General features: G+C 29.5%; 2 protein-coding genes across 7 annotated transcripts in view; both read right to left on the bottom strand.

Annotated features, from left to right (window-relative positions):
- LOC127076377 (mixed-amyrin synthase-like) overlaps nucleotides 1-12,269 on the bottom strand; it is a 77,908-nt gene extending 65,639 nt beyond the window's left edge. Inside the window, exon 1 of the mRNA XM_051018013.1 lies at nucleotides 12,250-12,269. The gene's annotated coding sequence lies outside the window, so the exon portion shown is untranslated. The remainder of the gene's footprint in view (nucleotides 1-12,249) is intronic.
- Nucleotides 4,160-20,040, bottom strand: LOC127076375 (mixed-amyrin synthase). Of its 6 annotated transcripts, none has more exons than XM_051018004.1 (16): nucleotides 19,752-20,040; nucleotides 16,327-16,512; nucleotides 11,624-11,713; nucleotides 10,553-10,750; nucleotides 10,372-10,456; nucleotides 10,109-10,275; nucleotides 9,566-9,757; nucleotides 9,372-9,485; nucleotides 9,152-9,271; nucleotides 8,660-8,782; nucleotides 8,472-8,570; nucleotides 7,474-7,530; nucleotides 6,981-7,349; nucleotides 6,484-6,522; nucleotides 6,301-6,384; nucleotides 4,160-4,560 (listed from the first exon to the last, which is right to left on the bottom strand). In XM_051018004.1, exons 1-16 carry the CDS (start codon nucleotides 19,950-19,952, stop codon nucleotides 4,432-4,434), a joined length of 2,253 nt encoding a protein of 750 aa, XP_050873961.1. In that variant the 5' UTR covers nucleotides 19,953-20,040; the 3' UTR covers nucleotides 4,160-4,431. The 6 variants fall into 6 exon arrangements, with proteins under 6 accessions (XP_050873961.1, XP_050873963.1, XP_050873962.1 ...); XM_051018006.1 differs by having other exon boundaries at nucleotides 6,489-6,522; nucleotides 19,752-20,038; XM_051018005.1 differs by having other exon boundaries at nucleotides 6,489-6,564; nucleotides 19,752-20,037.
- Nucleotides 20,041-21,733: the final 1,693 nt, after the last annotated feature.

Genomic DNA, 21,733 nt, shown 5'->3' with positions numbered 1-21,733 from the left:
TGTTTGTCTAATAAAGTCCCTAGAATAGATAGTCCGTTTAATGTATCAAGTGTGACTTAATCATGAGATCACATTAAACATAAGGACACTATTCTTAAAGTATCCATAGTCGAGTTTTATTGTGAAGTGAGATAACATTAAAGCATTAAGACTATTATGCATATAGACTGATGATCACATCTCATGGATCATGGATAAGGAGTTATCAAGTCTTAAACATAGGTATGAATATTAAGAGTAATATTTATACTGGATCGATCCGCTATGAGAATAATATATAAAATGTTATGCAAAGTGTCATAAGTTATTCTCATGGTGATAATGGTGTATACCACCCTTCGACCTGAAACCACTATGGACCCTAGATGTAGAGTCGAGTGCCTTATTGTTGATCAAACATTGTCCGTAACTAGATGACTATAAAAACAGTTGATGGGTACTCCACGAAGCATGCTAAGGGACATGAGTGACCTAGATGGAATTTGCACATCCTGCATAACATGATAAATGTCCATGGGCCCAATATTGAACTGGACAAGGATGACACGGTTTATGCCTTGTGTTCAATATAGACATAAGGGCAAAAGGGTAATTGTACACATAAGTATTATCACAGAAGGATTTGTCAGATCACATGACATTTTCGTGTCTTCGGTAGCAGTGATGTGTTACTAGATACCGCTCATTGTTTATTATGTTAAATACGTGATTTAATATAATTCTCAATGCCGCGAAAACCTACAGGGTCACACATAAAAGGACAGATTGATGAGAGATAGAGTAACTAAGGAATACCGTAAGGTGCGATGCACTTAAGTGAATTGTAGAACATCGAAAGGTACGGTGTACTTAAGTAGAATACGAAATATGGTAAGGTACCACGCGCTTAAGTGATTTTGGCATATTATAAGATATGGGTCACATACACTTAAGTGGACTTTTTAGCTTATAGCTCACACAAGTGGTTCTATAAATAGAACCCTTGTGCAGAAGCATTTGTGCAGTTGCAATTTCGTTTCTCTCTCTCTCTCTCTCTCTCTCTCTCTCTCTCTCTCTCACACACACACACACACACACACACACACACACACACACACTCAAAGCCTTCATTCGTAGTAGCTAGCATTGAGATTGAAGGAATCCGTTCGTGTGGACTGAGTAGAGGCGTTGTCATCGTTCAACATTCGTGATCGCTCCGTAGATCTGCATCAAAGGTTACAATCGCCACAAGAGGTAATGATTCTATCACTGATCATGCCCATTTGTAAGGATCACTAAAGGAGAAATTTTAAATTCCGTTGCGTTATGGATCGCTCTTCTCCTTCACATAATGGTAACGAGATTGCCATCAATCAATATATCGACTGGAATTTGTGAAGAATGTGTGCAAGTGAAGCAACATAAGGGAAAATTCAGGAAGGATGCAGACCGTAGGACCAAGAATCACCTTGAGGTGGTGTATTCGGATGTGTGTGAGCCGATGCAAGTAGATTTCATTGGTGGTAATAGGTATTTTGTCACATTTATCGGAGATCGTAGTAGAAAGATATGGACATACCTAATCAAGAGAAAGGATGAGGTATTTGAAGTGTTTAAGAAGTTCAAGTCCATGTTGGGAGGAAAAGTGTCCAAAACTCAAAGTACTCAAAATGGATGGTGGAGGCGAATATGTCTCAAATGACTTTAGGAAGTTTTGTGATCAAGAAGGGATTGTACATGAGGTAGTACCACCCTATACACCACATCAAAACGGTGTGGCCGAAAGGAAGAATTGATCAAGAATGAACATGGTAAGAAGCATGTTAAAGGGAAAAAGCTTGTCGAATGAGTTATGGAGAGAAGCGGTATCCACAACTGCCTATTTGTTGAATAGGTACCCTACAAAGAAGCTTGATAATGTAACACCAGAGGAAGCGTGGTCGGGATTCAAACCGAATCTGAACCGTTTGAGAGTCTTTAGTTCCGTTGCATACCGACATGTCTCGGGTCAACTTAGAAAGAAGTTGGATGACAAGGGAGAAGTGATGATACTTGTTGGATATCACTCTACCGGTGGTCACAAACTATTTGACGTTGTAAACAGGAGGATCGTGATCAGTCGACGTCGTAATCAATGAATTGAAGAAAATTCAGCAGGGTGTAACCTATTACCAGCATACGTTAACCGGTTACATGTAGACTGTAATCAGTTACCAGAAAGTTGTAATTGGTTACATGTTTGAAATTTCCAATTCTGAGGAAAGTGGAAGACCAGAACAGCATGACGTCGAAGCCCGAAATGAAGAAAATGTTAGAAGGTCAACAGGGAAAAGGGGTATGCCTCATAGACTCCAAGAATGTGAGTTGTTCTGAGACAACGAAGTCAATGATGATGGTGATTTCGTTAATTTTGCATTTATGGCCGAATCTGAATCTGTTAATACGGAAGAGGCCTTGAATGATCCAAAGTGAATATGTGTTATAAAGGAGGAGTTGGAATTCATTAAGAAGAACAATATTTGGGAGTTAGTTTATCTACCAAAAAGAAAGAAGGCAACTGGTGTGAAGTAGATGTTCAAAGTGAAGGCCAATCTTAACGGTGAGATAATCAAGCATAAAGCTCGATTGGTGGTCAAGGGATTTTTGCAAAGAGAAGGCATAAAGTTTGAAGAGGTTTTTGCACCGGTTGCTAGGATTGAAAACATTAGACTTGTTGTTGGTATTGCAAATAACCACAATTGGCTCATCTACCAAATGGATGTCAAGTCCGCATTTTTTAACGGACCGCTTAAAGAGGAGATATATGTAGGACAACCCCTGGTTTTGTTGTGAAAGACCAAGAGTTGAAGTTCTACAAGTTGAAGAAAGCACTATATGGTTTGAAGCAAGCTCCAAGAGCTTGGAATAAAAGAATTGATGGTTTTCTAAAGGATGTTGGCTTCAAGAAGTGTGTGTTTGAGCATGGAGTGTATGTGAAGATGGATACGAGTAAAGGAGTATTTATCCTTTGCCTATGTGTAGACGACTTATTGATCACGGGCAGCTACGAGAAGTGTATTTCAAAGTTTAAGAATAAACTTATGGAAGAATTTGAGATGACCGACCTTGGCCTAATGACATACTTCTTTGGCATTGAGTTTCATAAGTCCAAAAGAAGATTGCTCATGCACCAAAGAAAGTATGCTCTTTAGATATTGAAGAAGTTTGAAATGGGACATTTTAATGCTGTCATTTCTCCAGTTGAACCAAGGCTACAGTTGTCTAAGAATGAGGATCAGCAAGATGTTGATGCAACTCAATATAGGAGGTTAATTGGATCCTTGTGTTACTTGTGTAATACGCAATCAGACTTAGTGTTTAGTGTGGGTATTGTGAGTAGATTAATGGGGAGACCAAAGGTGTCTCACTTGGCAACAATCAAGAGAATCATATGTTATGTCAAATGCTCTATTGGCTGTGGAATTCTCTTTCTCGCAGTGGATACGGGGAAAAAATGCAATTTGCTCAATTTTATTGATTCTAATTGATACATCTTTATGTTCGGTGCGACATCAATCTCTTGGTGTTTGAAGAAGGAACCGATAGCTGCACTCTCTTTTTGTGAGACCGAATACATTATTGTTTCGTTATGTGTGTGCCAAGTTGTGTGGCTTATGAATCTATTGGAGGAGATGGGAAACAATGAGGGTGAGGTTGTCACACTCTTAGTTGACAATGTTCCCACGATTAATCCTTCTAAGCACAATTGCACATGGTAGGAGCAAGCATATTGAGATGAGATTTCACTATTTGAGGAAACTTGTTAGTGGAGGAAGTTTATGATTGGAATATTGCAAAAGTGAGGACCAAGTTGTTAATTTGTTGACTAAGAGAGAAAAAAATGATGTATTCAAAAGGTTAAAGATGAACATGAACATGATAGACTTGCATCACTTGAATTAAGGTGGTGTGCTGATATTTTCAAGTAAATCAAGTGTTGTAACCGATTAACGCGAATAGGTAACCTATTACAGCAAGGCCTGAGATTCTTTCTAATAGCATAAATGTTGTGATTTTGTAAGTGTAACCGATTAATAATTTTGGTTAACCGGTTACTACTTAAGCTAATTTAATTTTCAATATTATTCAGTGTCACAAGTAACCGGTTAACTACTTTGGTTAATCAGTTACAAGCCCGGTATTTTGTAATTTCTATTATTTTACTTGATGCACACTCATATATATAAGTGTTATGGATGCATACTCATGCAAGTGAATGCAATAACAATATATCACCCTCAATTATCTCTCTCAATTCTCCTCTTTCACTCTCCACATCTAAAATTTCTCCACCATTTATTCACCAATCTTGTGTTATCTTATACCGAGACTAATTTGTGTATATATATATATATATCTTTCAAATATCTTTTATAAAGTAAGATACACACATAATTGCATAAATGTTTCATTTTAAATTGCAACTGCTGGTGAAGCCAACAGAATCCGTCTACGATATTCAGCTAGAGCCCATGTTGGGAAAATATCTCTATACATTGCATATTGTAACATACAATTTTTCATGAATACTCCTGTAAGTTCCTGCCATGACATGAATAAAAACTTAATTAGCAACTGATTAGTACAATCACAATTTATGCTATGAAAACATCTTTTGTTAATCAATAATTTATTTAGGGCCAGTTTGTTTAAGATTTTTAAAAATAGAATTTTTGTTTATATTTTTAAAAATAGATTTTATATCCAAAATATTGTAAGTTTTTTTATATATTTTTTTTTAATTAAAAGATTAATTTTGAAATTTGATAACATAAATAAATTTTATTGAAGATAAAAAAATAGTCGAAATCATAATTTTTTATTTAAAAATGTACCTTAAAAATGATTTTTATGAAAAACTATAATAACTTTAAAAATTAAGTGATTTTTTAAAATTTTAATATCAAAATAAGTTTCAATAAAATGATTAAATATTTAAAATAACATTTTAAAAATAATTATTCAAACTAAATTTATATTTAATGTTTTTATGAAAAGTTTTTTTATAAATTTTTTTTTATACAGAATTATATTATACTATAAAAATCATTTTTTTAAAATTAAATAAGCAAGTTCTTAGTGGGCAACTTCAAGTAATTAGCTTAGGAGTAACTTTTATAAATTTAGCAGCCAATTAGCTTTTGCAAGTTTATGCCCAAAGAAAATTTAGATTTTGCAAGTAGGACTACCAAGGTAACAAACTGACATGGTCTACTAAGTTTTTTTTAGGAGCAAAAATAGGAGACTCAAAAAAACTTTCTCCTGTAAGGCTGATAAATTGAGAGCTAAGTTGATAATTTATTGCATATTGCTAAATGACTAGTAAGTTAATTTTAGTGTTTTGATAAATTAATTGTTACACTATCTTTTAAATATAAAATAACATTTTTAATTAAGAAATTGATGATTTCTTTATTTTACTATATGATATTATTAAATTAATTTTTATTCTATAAAAATAAATATATTAATAAAAACATGCAAAAAAATATATGAAAAATGAAAGATATATTAAATTTGTATATAAATTTTATAATAGAATTTAACAAAGTAGATGAAATAATAGTATCGTAATTTTGAATTTATTGATATTAATCTAAAATAATAATTAAAAAAATATTGTTTAATATTCTAAATTTTCTTTATTTTGATTGATCTCGTTAATTCTCCTATGACCGTTTCACTAACTCGGAATTCATTATATAATTTAAATGTACTCAAAAATATTAAATATTGTTTTTCTTTCCACTTGTAAGTTTACAAATTGAGTATTAGGATGAACAATTCACAAATCTATTGAAACTTGAAAACTGCTTATTTAATACTACTACCTTATTTTATATAAAGTGAGTTGTTGTCTCTTATAAAGAAAGTATAGTTATAAAAAAGTATAGTTTTAATATGGATTTGTTTTGAATAGAGCTTTATTGTACTCTTATTAGTAATATAAGTTTTTTAACGGAATATATGATCCTTGTATATTAATCTTATTGTGTCGTATTTTTCAATTCTGACTCACTTCATCGCCCTAATTAAACACAACTTTCTATTTTTTAAAACGCACAACTAATCTTTCCTAATTGTGAGATAAGCATAAATATACAAGAGTCATAACATTAAAATTCATCTTATTGTGTCGTATTTTTCAATTCTAACTCACTTCATCGCACTAATTAAACACAACTTTCGATTTTAAAAAACGCACAGCTAATTTTTCCTAATTGTGAGTTAAGCATATATATGTAAAAGCCATAATATCAAAACCAAACAATTGAGATGAACCTGTTGGGGCCAATCACCCTCTTCTTGTTGGAAATTGATGATCAACTTTACAGCACGATGAAGAGGAGTAGGGTCTCTCTCCATCTGTACTTACACACAAAATAGTCATATTTTGATATTCATTAGTAGTTAGAGTAGTAACTAAGCATTTTGAATATTAATTTACAATAAAAGTGAAGATACCTGACCAGCATGAATTAAACCCATAATAGCCCATGATGTCTGCACAATATTTGATTGACTTCTTTCAAGAGGTACATATATCTGCGTTATTTTAATTTAATGACATATCATAATATCATAATTTATATATATATATATATATATATATATATATATATATATATATATATATATATATATATATATATATATATATATATATATCTTTTGAATATTTTTTATAAAGTAAGATAGACGCGTAATTGCAGAAATTAATTTATATAGATAAATGAGATCTATTAAAGGCATTGACTTCTCGATGAATACTTCTTACACACACAATAGTCAATATTAAGTCGAATACCGACCAAATGATTAAGAATTCAAATATCTATCACTTGTGCCAAATTTGTAAAATATTTTTGTAAAATATTTTCTAAATATTATTAGTTTGGTTCATTTTGAATCCATGCAATAACTGAGTTAATTAATTAGTAGGCTATGATAATTCGACGAACCTTTTTTGAGCTAGAAAGATGGCTCTCCCCCCACCCACCATCCTCTCTTTGTGTTGTAAGCAAAAATTCAACACCTTTGCGAATGGCTGCACAATTATCATAAGTCTTGCCAGCAGCCACTAGACCGTTAAGTGCAAACCAAGAACCATAAGTGAAGCAAATTCCCCAATTTCCATACCATGAACCATCACTTGTTTGTTTATATTCGAGAAATCGAACTGCATTTGCAATGAAATTTTCAACCTCTTTCTTTCTGTGTTCTGGATATAGTTTTTTAAACAAAACTAAAGCTTGAATTGCTGATGAAGTGCATTCAACATATTCACGCTCAACTACAATTTCCTCAAGAAATTCTATTGGATTGAATAGCTGGAAATTAATAACAAATATAATTAATAACTTAGTATGTGTATACACTGAAGAGAACAGTTAATGTAAGAGGTTTAACAAATATTCTAATTATTTGTTTATAGATAAATATCATAATACTTACTTCCAACCATTCTACAGCTTCTGATGGCTCCCAAGCTGGTAAACCACCTTTTTTACCCTGTAACAACAACGCATCAAAAGTAAATCATGTTTCATAAGAATACTGAACATTAATGATCAAAGTGCTCTAAGGGAAACCTCTGACTTTTTGTTGATTTAATATTAAAAAACGATAGAAATGTCATTTCTAAAAATAAATACAAATTCATAAAATTTGTCGTCTATAAAACCAATTTAGAAAGTCTTTTTTCTACATTGGTAGTACACATAGTCTATGTAGAATGTGGAGATCATAAATAAACTAGACGTTCGAGCTAACTTATAGTCATAGAGTCTTTATTGTAATTGGCTGGTCTACCAACTGATTTAGAAACTATACCTAACATCACTTTTGAGTCTAAATGATTTTTAAATAAAATGTAAATCAAATGAAAAAAAAAATCTCGTTACCACAAGTCATTCTAAGACTAAAGTTACAAAACCTCTATTACATTGTTGCCTTTTCCCTCGTCATCTTCACAATCGTCTGATTGTCGGTCACCTTTGTTTATTTGAGCTTTGCCTCTGTTTTGCATCAACAGTTGGTCATTCGCAACAGTTCTGTTCATCGCCGTTCTTTTAAGCTTCACCGCATAGCCATTGACCATTCTTCCACTTTTTATGCAAATTCACAGGGTTGTTGTTATTCACAATTTCTCTGTTGCAAGTTGCAACCACTCATAGCACATAACAAGTATGGTTTATGTGGCCCCTAATGTGTCTTTTTGTATGTTACAAAAGGGAACTAATAAATCATTTTAAAGTTATTTACATACACCAAGTATATCAATAAATTTGATGTTTTTTTATTAAATTACTTATGCTTTCCTATGATACCATTAATTTATTATCGCATTTCACTTATTTCTCTCTTTATATTCAATAGTTAAGTAGTACTAAGTTTTAAAATTAAAATTAAAAAAAACATACAAAAGAATGGAAAGATAGTAGAGTACTTGCCTGAAGTGATAATAGAATATTGACCGAATCATATAACATTTCAGGTTCCATCTTTTCCCCCACAATCTCCGGAGGCAACATAGACAAAAGCAGACAACACTAAAACAAGCGCAAAATAAATTAACAAATATGTGTATTTTGTTTGTGATTGTAAAAGTAGACAACACACTCTTATATTGTTAGTTTACCTTTAAACTTTCTGCTGTGCAATCAGAAACTTGCCATCCATGATCTTTATCAGAGAAGGTCCATGACCCTTTAGAGATATGACGATACATGCTCTTAAAGTCTCCTGAAGGGTTGTCCCTAACCTATAAATTAAATAGTAGCATACATATTGTCCAATTGTTTAATGAACACTAACTTCGCACTTGATGACAAATTTGTCATATATAGTTAAAAATAATATATTTGTACAAGTTAGAGCTAATACAAGTTTTATAATGTAAAAGAGTGTGCACATGATAAGGAATATTAAATACTGATAGAGGTATATTTGTACATGTTTTTAATTTTTAAGTTTATATTAACTATTTTTATGCCAACTATACTTTATATTATCAGTTATTTTATACTCATCTTAATAAAGATAGAGTACACGGGTTAATAGATGATAAATATAAGAGTATTGTTAAAATTTAGTAAATATAATGTTCTTATAACTGAATTTAAGGGCACACCTGAGACTTCTTGATGAATTCATGTGCTTTTGTAAGTATTGGACCAACATCCTCAATTAGGTTAGTGGCAAGCAAAGCTTGAATGATCAAACTAGCATCCCATGTTTGGCTACCAAAACTCTGCATTATAAAATTATGTGCATTTATATGTGATGATGGAATAATAGTGATAATATTCTAGTAATTGACTTGCATTAAAATAAGGTAATGTAGTTTATACATGCAAGGTCATTCCATCTTCTGAAACCCATAAATAATCTGGGAGCCTAGCAAGATGCTTCTTGAATGCATCTCCATTTGGATCTTCCACCCAACAAGCTAGTATGCACAAAACCTAAAAGGAATTTTTTTGTTCATCAATTTAAATGACTTAATTCCCTATTATATAGAACTTTTTATCATTATGATAACTACCTTTTCCACACACCCAATAGTTATGTATCGACTATTTTCATCTTCATAATGGATATGTTTCATTACTGTTTGGAGAGCTTTTTCTCTAAGCAGCTTGTTAAAAGGCCAATGAGTCAAAAGTGGCTCCACGAAAATGTATAAACTATCCCATATTAGATCTTGTATCAAAGGATGGGGATAGTAAAGATCTTCCTGCATTTTTTTCATAGAAAACAAATTATTTGTAACAACAAGAGTACAAGATATACTTAAACCAAATTACACAAGAGATCTTCTAGCAAGTAATATATGAAATGGACAATTATCGTTGCCACTCAGTGTTGTCCATGGCATATGCAGTGAAGTGAGCCAAAATCCCGTCATACCAGCCACTACGTGGTGCCGTTATAGTGGATGATGGCGGAAAAAACCACAATATTTGCCAATATTTACCATCGTGGAGAGCCCAAAAACTGCCATGTATATCTCCCATGACAGTGCTTCTATTATAAAGAGGATATGTATATACACACATTATGGTTAATCAAAGATTAAATCCCTCACCTTTGCACATAGGTGACGTGTTTTTTTCCAGTTAACTTTTTCATATGGTTGAGTCAGGAGTTCTTCTCTCAACATTAAGATGAGTGGTGTGATTGGACCCACAAATCTCTTCCCATACAAGTAAGACATAGGCATGTATACCAATCGGCAATAACACAACATTTTAGCTGTATTTGGTATAAGGTAAAAATGAGATAGAATAAACACTCAATTTAATAATTTATATTCATTCATATGTGAAAACACAAGTTAATTAACTAAACCTGGATGCTTGAGAAGAAATGAGGGAAGCATCCAAAACTCAGGGGGCATTGGGTTGCTTGCACACCAATCAAAGATACCAAGTACCTGTATTGTTTCAATATTCAATCAGATTAGCATATATGTATATGGTATACTATTTTTTGCATAATTATATATATTGTATATTAGATAAAACATTACCGAAAGCCAGATTTTCCCCCATGAAGATACATGTGTCACACCACCATGATCATGAATCCATTTTCTTGCTCTAGCACAAGCATCTTCTTTACCTCCATTTGGACCTTCTCCAAGTATTCGCATACATATGTAATTGAGTACAGTACAAAACATGATACTGTGACCCTCCACGTGTAGTCCCCACCCTCCATCTTCATTCTTCAAATGAAAATGCAACATAGCCAACATTAAATGTTTTTTTTTTGCATGAATATATTTCAAACTGTGTGTGGTTGAGCAAAACGACCAAGTTAATTAATTAAAATAATAAAGTGAAAAGATTGTAATTCTCTTATGTTTAACAAAATAGTCAATATGTCTTGAAATAGAACAAGTATAACTCTTAGAATTTAGGTTGAGTTCAACTCTACTCTACAAAACCAAATTGTAAGGTGAGAGGTGTCTCCCACTTAAAAATATACTTTCAAGTCATTATTTAATGTAGGAGTCTCAACACACCAGCTCATGGCCTAGACTTGACATCTGAAGCATGGTCAATAGTAGGTGACCTAGTAGATCTTGGATAGATTCTTATATCATTTTACATTTTTATATTGGAATTAAATCAATCTTAAAAATCAGCTTATAATGCAAGGAGTGCCACTACTTTTAGACCTAATCTCTTTTTGATGTGGGACTTGGATTTTCCTAATACACCATGTAATGCCCAAGCACTATTGGATTTTGTGTATAGATTAAATTAGGGTTAGGCTTAACTCAAACTTATTAGCACAGCGTATAAATTGAGAGATATCTCTAGCTTTTAAACACATTTTCATACCATATCTCATCAAATTTGAGATTGTGATCAACACACTCTTTCAAACTTTGGACATCTTAAATGTGGCTCAAGTGGTCCATAAAGGATGGCCAGAGACATATTTTGGATAAGTCTGATACCGTTTTTTAATTTAGGTTAGGTCTAGTTTAAATGCTACAAAATCAGTTTGGTATAAGGTAGGGGATGTCTCTCATTCATAGAAACACATTTTCAAGTCATACCTTATTTGAATGTGGAATTCTCAACAATACCTGATGACAATATATGTAACGAAGAATCTCTTTCCGATACTCATAGGGGAATATTGAATCAAGATGTCCTGTAACGTACATACAAAAGACCTGCAAGTGAGTGGAAAAGTTAATCTTGATTAGTGCATTAGCATATTAGAATTGAACTTTATATTTAGAATAAAAATGCATATATAAAGCAAGTAGAAGGCATTGTTTTTATTTTGACAGAATGTAGTCTTAATTTCATGCGTATTATAAAATTGAGAATATTTTATAAATAAATTTCATAAACAATAACATAACGTTTTCAAACATTGATTCTCTATGTTCATTTCTATTATTGATGGTTTTAGACCAAGAACAATCCCTAAACCAGGTGTTTTTAATGCAACCAAAGTCTTCAAACTAGTTTTATTACATCCATTTTTCATAAATTTAAAACTAATAAAAATATCACCGATTCAATTCCTAATTTCAACAATTGCTACAACACGAATTCCTAATGCACGCTCAGACAATTTTGTAGCACGTATGAAGCTCAAAGAAAGTAAACATAACCTAGAATATTAGATTGAGGACTCGAAATGGAGAGAAGTTAGAAGAAGAAGCGAAACAAACAGAGAGTGTATTAGAGACGTTATTACCTATACTAAGCCATTTTCGCAGTTCAACCTATTGTCGTCAACGTCATCGCGACGAAATGAATCTGTACTCACTCACCCATTCGGCCGTATCCATGGTTGTTGCATGGAGATAGAACGGTGTTTGGAGATACATAGTCCCTAACGGCAACCGTCTGCGTGAATCCGAGAACCGGCTACGCGACGAAATACAGTTGTACTAAAGCGACGTCGCAAGATATAAAATTGGGATGGGAGGAGTGGGAAATTTTCTAATTAAATATAAATATGTTTGGATTTAAATTTCAGGAGGGAAAGGGAAATTAAAATGCCTTTAAAAATATTTTTTTGGGTTCCTCCTAATAAAATGGACTTGGAGGTCAGGGAAGCGAATATAAGTTTTCATATTTTAAAATTTTATATTTGTTAAAATATCCTGAATTTAGTGTTTGTTTGTTTTAATTTTTAAAATATGGATTTGTTTTTTGTATTTTCAAAAATGAGTTTTATAAAATTGTTTTAAAAATATTATATTTGTATTTTTTTTAATTTGAATGACTAATTTTGACATCGTATAATATAAATATATATTATTGAAAATTAAAACATAGATGAAATCGCAATTTTTTAAAAAATTTATTTTTATGAAAAACTATTTGAAATAGATTTAAAATTAAGTAATTTTTTGAAATTTTAATATCCAAAATCTTTTTAAATAAAATGATAAAATATATAAAATAACATTTTAAGAATAGTTATTCAAACAAATTTTTTATTTGATTTTTTTATGAAAAAAAAGTTATAAATTTTTTTACACAAAACTATATTACACTATAAATACCATTTTTTTAAAAAACAAAACAAACGGGCCCATAATTTTAGTATTTCATAAATTTGTTTTCTTTAATGGTATTGCTTCTTTTCTGTTTGATTTTTTATCAATTGCTTCCATCAATTTATTATAATTATTCTTCACCTTCAAATTATTTTCGAGTTTTTGTACTTAATATAAATCATTATTTTTTATTTTTTATTTTGCTTTTTTATATATTTTTTATGTTTAATTTTGTTTAATTTTGTTATATATATTATCATATTTTCTTTTATATCAAATTTTAAAAAAATAATTTGTTTATTCATTTTATTAAATATTTTGAACCATTAACATTTAATAATAAGTTATTTTATGTATTTGTTTTGTTAGATGATTCATCACGATTTAAACGTTATTATCAACATATAGTTTAATTTGTGTTTGAGAGTTATAATCTAAATAAATGTACTTATTTTTTTAATGTTATGTCGTAAATTAATATTTTTTTAGTCATTCAATATTATAAATTTTATTACCAAAAAAATTATGCATACATTTTTTACATTTGAATATCATGTCACGTATATAAGATCATAGATAAAAATGTAAAATAGAAATAATATTCTTCATAGATTGAACACTAAAACTCCTTAGCCGTCCACGGACCAGACAAGTCTAAAGTGTATAGGCAACTAAACCGAAATCTATGTAGAATCTCTTGTGGGACCATGCCTCCTTAACTTCCGCGCTAGCAACCGAGGATATTTAGTGAACATTCCTTCTATTTTAGGCACTTTAAGTTCAGGACTAAAGTAAAAACTTTCCCCATCATTGGGTTATGGTGAACACAAAATATTTTCCTCTGTAACCCGGTTAGATAAATCTTGAATTTCCACACGCATTGAAGTAGAAATGTCTTGAGTAACTAAAATGATAGAGGTGCCAATGTCGAAATCCCTTCATCGGCAGAGATATTTGGTAGCACCTTTAAGGAGGGGGATAACCCGAGGAGTCGTCCTCATTTGTTGTATTACTTTCTCACGTTTCATTTTATTTGCAAAGCACAACAATAGACGGGTTACAAAATGAATAACCAAAAGAATATTCAAGAAGGAGTGGATTTCATGTCTCACTCACCAAAGATAACCTTTATGGCCTCTTTCAATATGATATCTATCAATAGGCGCATCTCTATGAGTCGCTTCAATTTATTTTTTGACGCTCACAAAGGAGAACACCCAAGTCATAAACCAGATCCTCGAAGAAGGATACCAACTGCATATTTAGAAAAATGTCTACTTGAGACAAATCGTCCACCCTATAAACATAAGACCCAAAATATGAAAATAAGTGGATTTGACACTAGAACTTAGCGATATATGTCCATGCATTGATAAGGCGGCCCAAGATCTATCAAGCATATATTAGCATGATCTTTTTTATGGATGGGAGTAACCAGAAAGAGTCGGTTTTAGAAATGCTTCACATTGTCTGAGTAAATGTCAAACATCATTGTACATTGTCGAAGAAATATCATGCATTGACGTTTTCTTGAAGTAGCCAAGCTATGTTGAGCTATGAAAATATGGAACAAGAGCATCAAGGTCAACACACTTTTCTTATATTTGCAACAATATTAAAAGACTTTAAAGTAAGCCCAACTCGCTGAGTGTAATTACGATGGCGCGATTATGAAGTGGTTAAGATCACTAATCTTGAAATTGTTAAAAGGAAGGTGAATGTCTGTCAAAGAAAACAAACACCCGTGAAGAGGAATGACACACCTATCATACTTGTTACATACCTTTTTTATCTTTGTCGAAAACAAGCACCCCCACACGCGAATAAAGGTCCCACCTCGATAAAAGTATGATCCAAATCACCCTCATAAATAAAAGCCGATGCGACATCCAATCTCTTCTGGTCCACCCACGCTGGTGAGTTGTCTCCTTTTTCCTTACAAATTATGGTAGGGGGATGCCCATTATGAGGAATATTATCAATATAGAAAAAGAAAATTTGAAGAAATAAAACAATACGCATTCAAGGATAAAGATTCAACGCTCTGTTTAAATATGTCAATAACAAAAGTTTGAATATGAGAGACCTTAGAAACCTAATCTTTAAAACCCCTAATAAATAAAATAGAAGTGGAAAAAAATGAAAATATGATCATTACCTTAAATAAAGCTTAATACATATGTTTCGTAGGTACCACCAAACAAAGTATTGTATATGAACCCAAGCAAAAATCAGCACAAAAGAGCTTGCAGGAAAGTGGAAAGTTGGTGATACAAAAAAGGTAGAGCTTTTATCGTTCGCAAATGGCAAAATAGAAGAAAAATAATACTTCAAGAATTCTTTATATGACCCCTAACCGCGGAGGACCATATGATCCACTATATTGGATAGTTCAAACCACGCCATCAAAGGTCAGGATCTCCTTGTTCGAGGTACATGATTATCAAGATATAAGAGACATATTTACTAACTAGTATATGGACACGTGTTAGAAACTCCCTGTAAAATGCTATCCATTATATAAAAGGTATTTAATGTGTCTGTTCCCAACGAAAGTGACATCTCGTCAAGACTTTTCATTTACTCTTCTCAACAATCGGCCTAGGGATATACACAATATATCCATGTCGTACAAATCATAGAGAATGGCTTAGGGAAAACTATTAATGCCCGTTCCCAAAGCTCATATCGAAAGTTTCAATATTGACATCGAACGAATAGCACATTAATTATGTGGTTCCTTCTTCCACCAAGGGAAGATGATTTCTCCCTCCAAACGCGTCAATAACCATCTAATTAAATTCAACGATCACCCACACAACTCACATCCTCTCACACAGACGTTTCAAGTATTTCTGATATTCAAACTCATTTTTACTCTCACGTTACCCCTTGTTCTTTCACTGAGAATGAATTTAAATACTTAATATAAATATGTACATTATTATATTATCTCCTCGGTTTTACAATAAAATTTACTTAAAATTTTTACACACAAATTAAAAAATATTATAAAATTTCATGGCTTTTTTCTTAAATTAATTTTATTAATAATTTTGATTCATCATCATAAATTCAAAGTGAAATAAAATATCTTACGAGTAGCATACATATTATTAACTAGATAATACAGTTGAAAAAAAAACAAATAATAATAATTATTCTACAATAAAAATAAAAATGATATTAATTTTAAAACAGATTTATTTAATGAAGTTGTATTCATTATGAAACAAATAAAGTAGTATAGTTGTAAATGTACTAACCAGAGGAGGAAAATAAAATAGAGGACCTGCGTTTAAAGCAGGCCAATGACCATCATTAGATTGAAGAGTTGATAGGTGATGAACAGCTCTTCTTAATGTAATTGCAACATTTTCTTCTGATATCTCCTCTTCATCTTTGATCTTTACACTTTCTATTGTTTGTTTAAAATTCTTTTCTTTCAGAATCTACGTATTGAAAAACAAACATATAACATATTAATTTATTGATGACACATACATATATGATTCAAATTTGTCAAATTAATTGATAATTTATTTAGATAAATCTTACGCATCAAATAAAATTTTATAGCACATTTAATTTTTTTTAAATGATATTTATTATTTTCTTAAAGTTTTGAGGATGATTCTTCCAATTTTAGTTACAATAAAATGAGCTAAAAAAATATGTAAGTTTCAAAGATGTATGTTTTTATTTGTTTGCTTACAAATTAAAACAAAAGGTAACTTAAATTGAGTCAAATATAAAAAGCTTAGAAAGATAGAACAAAGTTAAGTGTCTAAAATTATAAATTAAAGTATCTTAGAAAAAAAATAAAAATACATTACTAGTGGATATTAGGGATGGACAGTGGACGCATTTAAACGGATCGATTGAATTCGACCGATCTATTACTATTTTTTGTATAAACGGATCGGTCGGTTGGCGTATTGATCCAACGGTTTAATATGAATAGTATAGAATTGTTTCGGTTGGATTCAAATGATTATTTTGGACATATCGAAAATCGAATGCTATCAAATTCAACTAATATTTATTTTATTTATTTTTATTATTATAAGGTCGATCCATTATAAAAACAAGGCTCATAATATTGTTAAGTTATTATCATATTTATAACTTATGGTCACATTATGTATTCACAAGAATATAAAGACATGCAATATAAAAAATTTGAATATTATTTAATTTGTGTTTTAAAATATGATAATGATCAAATTAATATATTAAAAATATTATCACATAATAATAACTTTGTTTTCAATAATAAAAAATAGTTTTTTAGGCTATTTTAAAATTTGAGAGTTTTTTTTTAATTAAAAAATAAATATGTGAATTTTATAAAAAGAAATGGACCATTTTTATGAGTTTAATCTAATAAATATGTAACCAATCCATCCCATTATATTTACTCTACAAATTGATTTAAGCAAATTCGTCATAAACCAAAATTTTATCCGTCGGAATTTAAAATGAAACCATGATTTAAGTTGAGTAGGTATGTTAGTTGTAAAATATGAAATGAGTTTAGATAAATAATTTATTTTAAGGATAAAATTTATGGGATTCATCAACTTATAAATATTGGAACTTATTCTTTTTGTTGAGAAATCTAGTGATTGAAATTCATCCTTTTAAAGATGGATAAGTTGGATGTCGCTTTTTCAAACTCGGGCACATCCACATCTAATGTCCTTGCATAACTACCAATTAAACTAATTTAATGAGACAATATCGAAACCTATTTATTCCAATTAAATACAATTTTATTTGAATTACTTTTTAGGTATTTAAATTATAAATAGTATCAAAAAAATTATAAACAGTAATACTAATATTTAAACAATATTAAGTTATAGATTATAGGCAAAATGTAATACAGAATATATATTTAAAGTTAATCGTTAAAAATGATAGAAATCGATTATACTTGAAATATGTGGAATAGTGCAAATATAGATTAAAATAAAATAATAAAAAATAAATTTTATTGTAATTTTATTTCTCAAATTTAACCATATTCATCAAATTGGTCTTTATATTTTAAAGTTGTTGTGAATCATTTTTTGTATTTAGAATTGGTGATATAGTCATTTCTAAATAACATACTACTGATAAATTATCATCAATTTTTTTTTAAAATTAAAGAGATTTACCATTACATTATAATTTTACACTTTAAACATAAAAATCATATGACGTAGAATCTCTGTACAACTGAAAAGGAAAAAAGATCTCATTCGAATTGCAAATGGCAATATTGGACACATACGAGCAAAAATTAAGAGAATTTTTTTAATACAACTTATATATTATTTAGGCACCACGTGAAAATACTAAAATATCATCAGATTTTGGATATTCATCTCCGAACACATATAATTTTGATTTAATATTAAAATATTATAGAGATACATCTTCAAACTAGCTTATTTTAGATATGTATTTTCGGAAGATATTTGAACTTAAATCGCGTTGGAACCCTTCTTCTTTCTCATTTCTATAAAAGGTCAAGAATTTAACAAACTCTTCAAAAAAAAATTCCATCAGCAAAAGCAAAAATCAAACATCATTAACATTAGAATGAATATGTCACCAACTTTTGATGCAAGAAAAATATGAAGAGGAAAAAACAACTTTTAAAGAACTTTTAAGAAAAAAAATCTAAATTACGTGTTATTAAAAATGGACAACCCATCTATTTTCAATATAAAAATGTGAGAAATATGACTAAAGTTGTTTGAGTTTGAAATAGAAATGTTAGTCACAGAATGAGTTAAATCAATAAACTTTTTAAAAAAATAAATAAAACCCAATAATTAATAGATTAATTTAATATATCATAAAATAAAATAATTATTTAAAATTTTGCATGTATCTTTTATTAGATTTCAAAAGAAAATTGTGTTCCAAATAATTTTTACAAAAGTAAATTTTCATATATTTAATAATTTTTAATTAGGTGTTATTTTTTTATTTGAAATAAATTTTTAATTAAATGGAGCTTGTGTTGCTTGGAGAAAGAATATGAAGAGTTATGAAGATCATAAAGATGATGAAGAGAAAAGAGACGAAGAATATGATAGTCAACAAATAATATTATTCACTTTTAAATATTTATCTTTAAAGAATATAGCTGATTAACTTGTTTAAAGAAATATATATTAATTATATAATTAATATAAAATAAATAATTAAGTTAAGAGATTAAAATTTCAATTAAAGTCTGAATTTTTAACAAACCTTAAAAATCAAAACAATCCAACTAGAAATCGTTGAGGTGTTTTCATAAATTTTCAGTAGTTATCATTTTTTGTGGAGTGAGGTATTGCAATTTGAATGGAATTGTTCCAAATGACCAACATTTCTTCTCATGTTTTTGTCAGAGTTGATAAACTTCTACTATGATATTTGTGGTCCTACGTGGGTACGGTACTAGGGAATGATTCTCTAGTAGTAATAACTAAAATTGTTTTTTACTTGCATTTCTTTTAATTTATTCATAAGATATAATTAAGTGAATTTAATTGATAGTTGTATAAAAACTCGTAACAGTTAACTTATTCATACAGTGAATTCCAAACCACTGTTATTTAAAAAAAATGGAATCTAAGAGGCTGAGAAGTCTTCCCTCTCACCAATTCATAGAGCCACCATTTTTGTATAGATTAGAGATAGTTACCTGAAAGCGCCAAAGAAGATCACTGCATGCCTTAACCTCGAAACGGTTATCATAGAAATGTTGGCGAGCAGCTTCAACTTGAGCTTTCTCTTGGGAAGTACCAGCATCAGGATCAAACTCCCATGTTTGTCTCCCTACAAAATTATTTGTGCTGAATATGTTTCGATCTTTTCCACCATCTCCTATCTTCAGCTTCCACATCTTATTTTAGGTGTATTATACTATCTCTTCACTTTAATATATATACTGCAAGTTTCAGCTTATAATACATTTTAGGCAAAAGAAAAGAAACACGAAATAAATATAAAAAAGAGGCAAAATCCCACACGTAATAAATATAAAAAATTGAAGTAGATGTGTCCTTAAGCTCAATCTCTCTCGTGTGTATATATATATATATATATATATATATATATATATATATATATATATATATATATATATATATATATATATATATATATATATATATATATATATATATATATATTTAAATTGAATTATTAACGAATGGATCAAAATAATTTATTAAATAAAATTAAAAAGAAATTAATTTATTTTATTCTTTAAAAATAAAATAATTTTACACAATTATCTAATAAAAAATAATATATTTTCCCTTGTCATATTGGTGACTTCTATTTTTTCCATGTATTTTTTTTTTCAAAAATAATTTTGTCATATAAATATTCATTTTGTTTAAATTTTGAAAAGAATGACACATGTCTGATGACTATGTGGCGCATTGACTAGATAATTTTTTGTTTTTTATTTTTTTAATTTCTAAAATACTAATGTGATTTTATTATTTTTTTAATTTTAAATATCACATTGATATTTTATTTATTATTATTTTAATTTTATACTTGTAGTTCTCAAAATTTTGGAGTTTAACATCTTTTTAATTTTCTAAACTTAAAATAATATTATCAATAAATAAAATACCAACATGACATTTAAAATAATTTAAAATAAAAATAATAAAACTATATCAATTTAGCTTAAATAAAAAAAATATCCAATCAATACGCCACATAAGATTTAAATAATTAGAATTTTTATATGACAAGGTTGTTTTTATAAAAATATTTTTAAAATATATAAATTAGAACTCGACTATATAACAGAAAATAAATGTTATCAACCTATAAAAAAACTAACAATTTATCATGTCATTAAAATAATTTTAAAATTAAAACTTAATTTAATGGAATGTGCGTGAGTAATTATAATTAATTGAGAGTATAAATTTTATAATTATAATTAATTGAGAGTATAAATTTTATATTGAAAGTGTATATTCTATTGTATCTTCTATTTATACTCATTAACATCTTGAACTCCATCCATAAAATTAATTTTAAAAACCTGTTTAATTTTTTAATAATATAGTCAAAAAAATAATTTTAAATTAAATATTTTTTCAAAAAAACTTGTTTATCATATTTCTCAATTTATCACACACACAAAATTCATAACCAGTCTACAAAATTCATTAAATAATTTTAGATTAATCTTTCTTTCAATCAGGAGAATCTCGCTCAATTATTAGCAAGCACGTTTAATTTAAAACAACTACAAATTAATGTAAGCACGTAAATAGTCGAGGATGAATAATCAAATTACTCTTACAATTTTAATCCTTTATTGTTTCACTTTTTCATTATATATATTATAAAAACAATTTCTGTGTCAGGCCCCCAAAATTTATGAAACTTTTTTATTTTCAATATTTTTTACATTTTTCTTTAATAGGTGTGAATTTTTGGAATTTTGTCTCAGGGAGTAATTTAAAACAATGCCCAACAGCTTCAATTTATGGTATTGCTGCTTTTTTCTATAAAGTGTGTCGGTGTTTACTATTGTGACTCTTTTTTCGGTAATACTGTAACATCACTATGACTGTCATAATGGTTGGTTATTTGATTTACTACATTTGAACCAATGCATTTAATGTAATACCAACCGATAAATAATGAATC

This window comes from Lathyrus oleraceus, chromosome 4, assembly GCF_024323335.1.
Source record: "Lathyrus oleraceus cultivar Zhongwan6 chromosome 4, CAAS_Psat_ZW6_1.0, whole genome shotgun sequence".
NCBI lineage: Eukaryota > Viridiplantae > Streptophyta > Magnoliopsida > Fabales > Fabaceae > Lathyrus > Lathyrus oleraceus.
This window is presented reverse-complemented; position numbering and strand designations above follow the sequence as displayed.